The 3,717-nt window shown below is 50.1% G+C and overlaps 1 protein-coding gene across 1 annotated transcript in view; it reads right to left on the bottom strand.

The window, feature by feature from the left end:
* The window catches only part of RAD23B (RAD23 nucleotide excision repair protein B), a 44,796-nt gene extending 44,209 nt beyond the window's left edge, over positions 1-587 (bottom strand). The window contains exon 1 of the mRNA XM_077769759.1: positions 79-587. Coding sequence (XP_077625885.1) covers positions 79-144 — 66 coding nt within the window. The 5' untranslated portion in view covers positions 145-587. The remainder of the gene's footprint in view (positions 1-78) is intronic.
* Between the last annotated feature and the right edge of the window lie 3,130 nt (positions 588-3,717).

The following is a 3,717-nucleotide window of genomic DNA, read 5'->3' as shown; positions in this document are numbered from 1 at the left end:
CGGCCCCCTCGCGCCCCTCCCGGCCCGCGCGCGGCCGCCCCCGCCCTGCCCGGGCCCCGCGCTCCCCACCGCTCGCACCGTCTCGTCGGGGTCTATGTCGATCTTGAAGGTCTGCTGTTGGAGGGTCTTCAGGGTGACCAGCATGGTGCCGCCGCGCAGCTCCGCTGCCGGGCCTGCTCCGGGTGCTGGCCGCTGGGCGGGGTCTGTGGCCTGGCGGGGCCCCGGGGTCGCCCGCGCTCCTCGCGCACTCGGGAGGAAGGCGGTGGGGGTGGGGGCTTGTCACATTCGCCCTGCGGAGCGGCCTCTCCCCCAGCCCTGCGCCCGGGCCGCGCCGCTGCCTCCGCGACTGCGGCCTTCCCCGCGAGTTTGGGCCGCCGTGCTTCCTCACGCGCCCGGCGCCGGCCACTGAGTCCAAAAGGCACGAGGGGCTCTGCGAGACAAGCAGGGAATCCGCTACCTCACCACAAGCTGGAGGCCGCCATCAACGTGACTGGCCGAGACGCGCCCCCTCCCCCACCCGAAAAAATCTGGGGGATGGGGCCGGGCTGGCTAAGCACGCAGGCGTAGGGTGCGGCGAGGCTGTGCGCAGGCGCGGCCAAGAACTCCGCCCCGGAATTGGGGCGGGGCGGATTGCGGCTCTGGAATGTCGGCGGCCTGGATCGAGCGTGCGCAGGCGCAGTCAGTGGGCTTCGCGAGGGCTGTCTGGGCTTCCTTGTGGCGTCTGCACCCGGGGCGTTCTCCCGCCGGTCGCTGCTCCGCCTACGTCCAGGCTCCTCCCGGCTGCTTGAGTTGCGCAATCCGTAGTCCGGGAAGCGCTACGTGGAGACCGCGCAAAGTGGAAGCCGAGCGGCGGTAGGTTGAGGCGGGGTTTAAGTGAAAAGATCGTGGTAACCACGGTACTGGGCCGGCGCTTATTGGGCGCTTACCGTGTGGCTGAGCCTCTGTGGTGACGACTCTAATCCTTTACTCCTGAGAGCACAGACTGTGCCACACTGCCTGGGTGGACCTTGGGCGTAAATAGAAGGACCGATAAAGGAGGTCAAGTTCTTTGGCTCGTCTGGGCGGAAGTGCCCAGTGGCTCCTGTCACCCAGAAGTCGGAGTGCTTGGATACATAGCCCTTGCCTTTCAACCACGTCTCCCTCCTCTCCCTTGCGCTGCGGTTGGTGGTGGGTGCTAGGCACGTGCTCCCGCCCGAGAGCCTGCCTTTGCACTTGTGCCCGCTCCTTAGTCCTCTTTACCCAGACGCTAGAGTGGCTCACTGTCTCGCCTCCTTCAAACCTTTGCTCAAATGTCACCTTCTCAGTGAAGTCTACCCTAATACTCGGCTGAAAACCTCCACTGTGCTAGGTCTGTTCTGTTCTCTCTGTAGCACTTATCGTCTTCTAATTACCAGATAATATACATATTTATTATGTTTATCATCGTTCTTTTCCTCCAAACCCCAGATTGAAACTGCACAAAAGCGAGAATTCTGTTGTGTTAACCGATGTGTGAAGAAACGTGCCTGACAGCAGGCACACAAATATCATTGGAATGGGTTAATGTGCTTCCAGTCCCTCATCAGTAAGGTACAGATAATAATAGCTTCATTGAATGTTGGAGGGGTTATTGAATAATGTATGTAAAGACTTAGTACAAGGAACATAGTAAGCATCGCCTAAGTAGTTAGCTATTTGTAGTATGCTCATTTACAGATAAGGAAAGTGGAGTCCAGAGATGCTGAGTAATGTGCCTGGAGTCACCCACCTAGTTAGTGACAGACCCAGCATTTGAACCCAAGCAGAATGACCCCAGAGAACTTGCTCCAGGTGTCTGGGTATTCTTAATAAGGTACACATTTGACATACAGTGGTTCCAGTATGAAGGAAAATTACAGTTATACCGCTAACCGTGTGACCAATTGCAAATTACATCTCTCTGCCGTTGTTCTGACTGAGACAGTGTCGCTGCTTGGTTTTTCCTTGATTTTAGCGCTCAGATATAATTCTTCCACGGAACTTTCCCTGACCAACTTCCTTCTCCACTGACCTGGCATGTCCCCTTTCTCAGCGCATACGTCCTTGTCTTGTAGTTCAATATCTAATCCTCTGCCGTCTGTATTCCTGTATGGCTACTGTTAGTCACCAGGTGATCTCATTTTGTGCTTTGTTTTGAAATACTTCCAGCTTGACCTGTCCCCTTAGGTGTAGATAGTTAGCCAATTGCCTAAACGATATCTTCACTTAGAGTGTAACAACCTTCTGAAGCCTATCACAGCCGAACAGAACCACTGATTTTTCTCTGAACCTCTCTTCCTCCTGAAACCTGTTTTTCTCCCAGTTTTCCCCCGTTTTAGTTCATGATACCACTATCTACTTAAGGCGCTCAGATCAAAAATCTAATCATCATCCCTGGGCAATCTCTCCTTTGTTTCTATTTCCCCACCCACCACATCTAATCCATTATCAAGTCCTGTCAACTTTATTCTCCAAATTATGTCCCCAATTCAGCCATTTTTACCATTTCTAATTCTACAACCTTAGGCTAATCCATCATTATCTTTTCACCTGCCTCCCAACTGGTTTCTCCCATTTTACTCTTTTTCCTTTAGCCTCCCCAGCAGTCAGAGTAGTCTTTTTCAACCGTTAATCAAATCATGTAACATTTATTTTTTTTAAATATTTATTTTAGAGAGAGAGAGAGAGAGGCAGAGAGAGGGAGACAGAATCTGAAGCAGGATCCAGGCTCTGAGCTCTCAGTACAGAGCCTGATACGGGACTCAAACTCACAAACCGTGAGATCGTGACCTGAGCTGAAGTTGGACCCTTAACTGACTGAGCCACCCAGGTGCCCCTCACATCTATTCTTGATGTCTAATTACACTTGAGAATAAAATTCAAACTCTTCGCCTGGTTTTGAAGAATTCACATGATCTGTGTCCTGCCAAATTCTCTGGCCTCATCTCTCCTCTGTCCCCTGCTCATTCACTGTCATCCTTCTGTCCCAGCTTTCTCTCACGTCTCAAACTGGCCAGGCTGGTTCTCACCTCTGCACTTTGCAGTTATGGTTACTTCAGCGTGAAACTATCTTCCTACATCTTTGAATGGCTAATTCCTTTTCATCATTCAGATTGCAGGTCCTATTTTGCTTCCTTGGAGAGCACTTCTCCAACAACTGCAGTGATCTATAATAAACATAATAACCCTCTAAGCGAGGCACTGTCCTACGCCCTTTATGTGGATAATTTCATTTGGGCCCCAACAAAACTCCACGAGACAGCAACATTACCCTGGCTTAAATTTTTTCATGGATCTACTTGAAATTATCATCTTTCTACCTGTTGATAGTCTATCTCACATTACTACTCACTTCCCATCTTTTTTTGGGAGGAGGAACTCACTTGCCTTACTCATGGTCTTTCCCAAGCACCTAGAAATAGCCTAGAACACAGTAGGTGCTCAGTAGTGTATGTTGACTGACTCCCAACTCAGTTGTAAGCTCCATGAGGCCAGATGTTGTGTCAATCTTGTTCATAATGGTATCTTTAGAGTCTGGTGCAATGTGATTGCTCAATATGCATTGGCTGAAAAAATGGTGACGTAACTTTAGTTAACAGTCAGTTTAGTTTAGTTGCAATTTAAATAGTTGTAATAAAACCTGTGAAAACATTTATAATTTATTATAGTTTTGTTATATATTATAAATTCAACCCACTTATATTAAATTATCATTTATTT

Source organism: Crocuta crocuta, unplaced genomic scaffold, assembly GCF_008692635.1.
Source record: "Crocuta crocuta isolate KB4526 unplaced genomic scaffold, BGI_CrCroc_1.0 scaffold95, whole genome shotgun sequence".
Classification (NCBI taxonomy): domain Eukaryota; kingdom Metazoa; phylum Chordata; class Mammalia; order Carnivora; family Hyaenidae; genus Crocuta; species Crocuta crocuta.
Note: the sequence above shows the minus strand (reverse complement) of the source record. Positions and strands in the feature narration are given on the sequence as shown.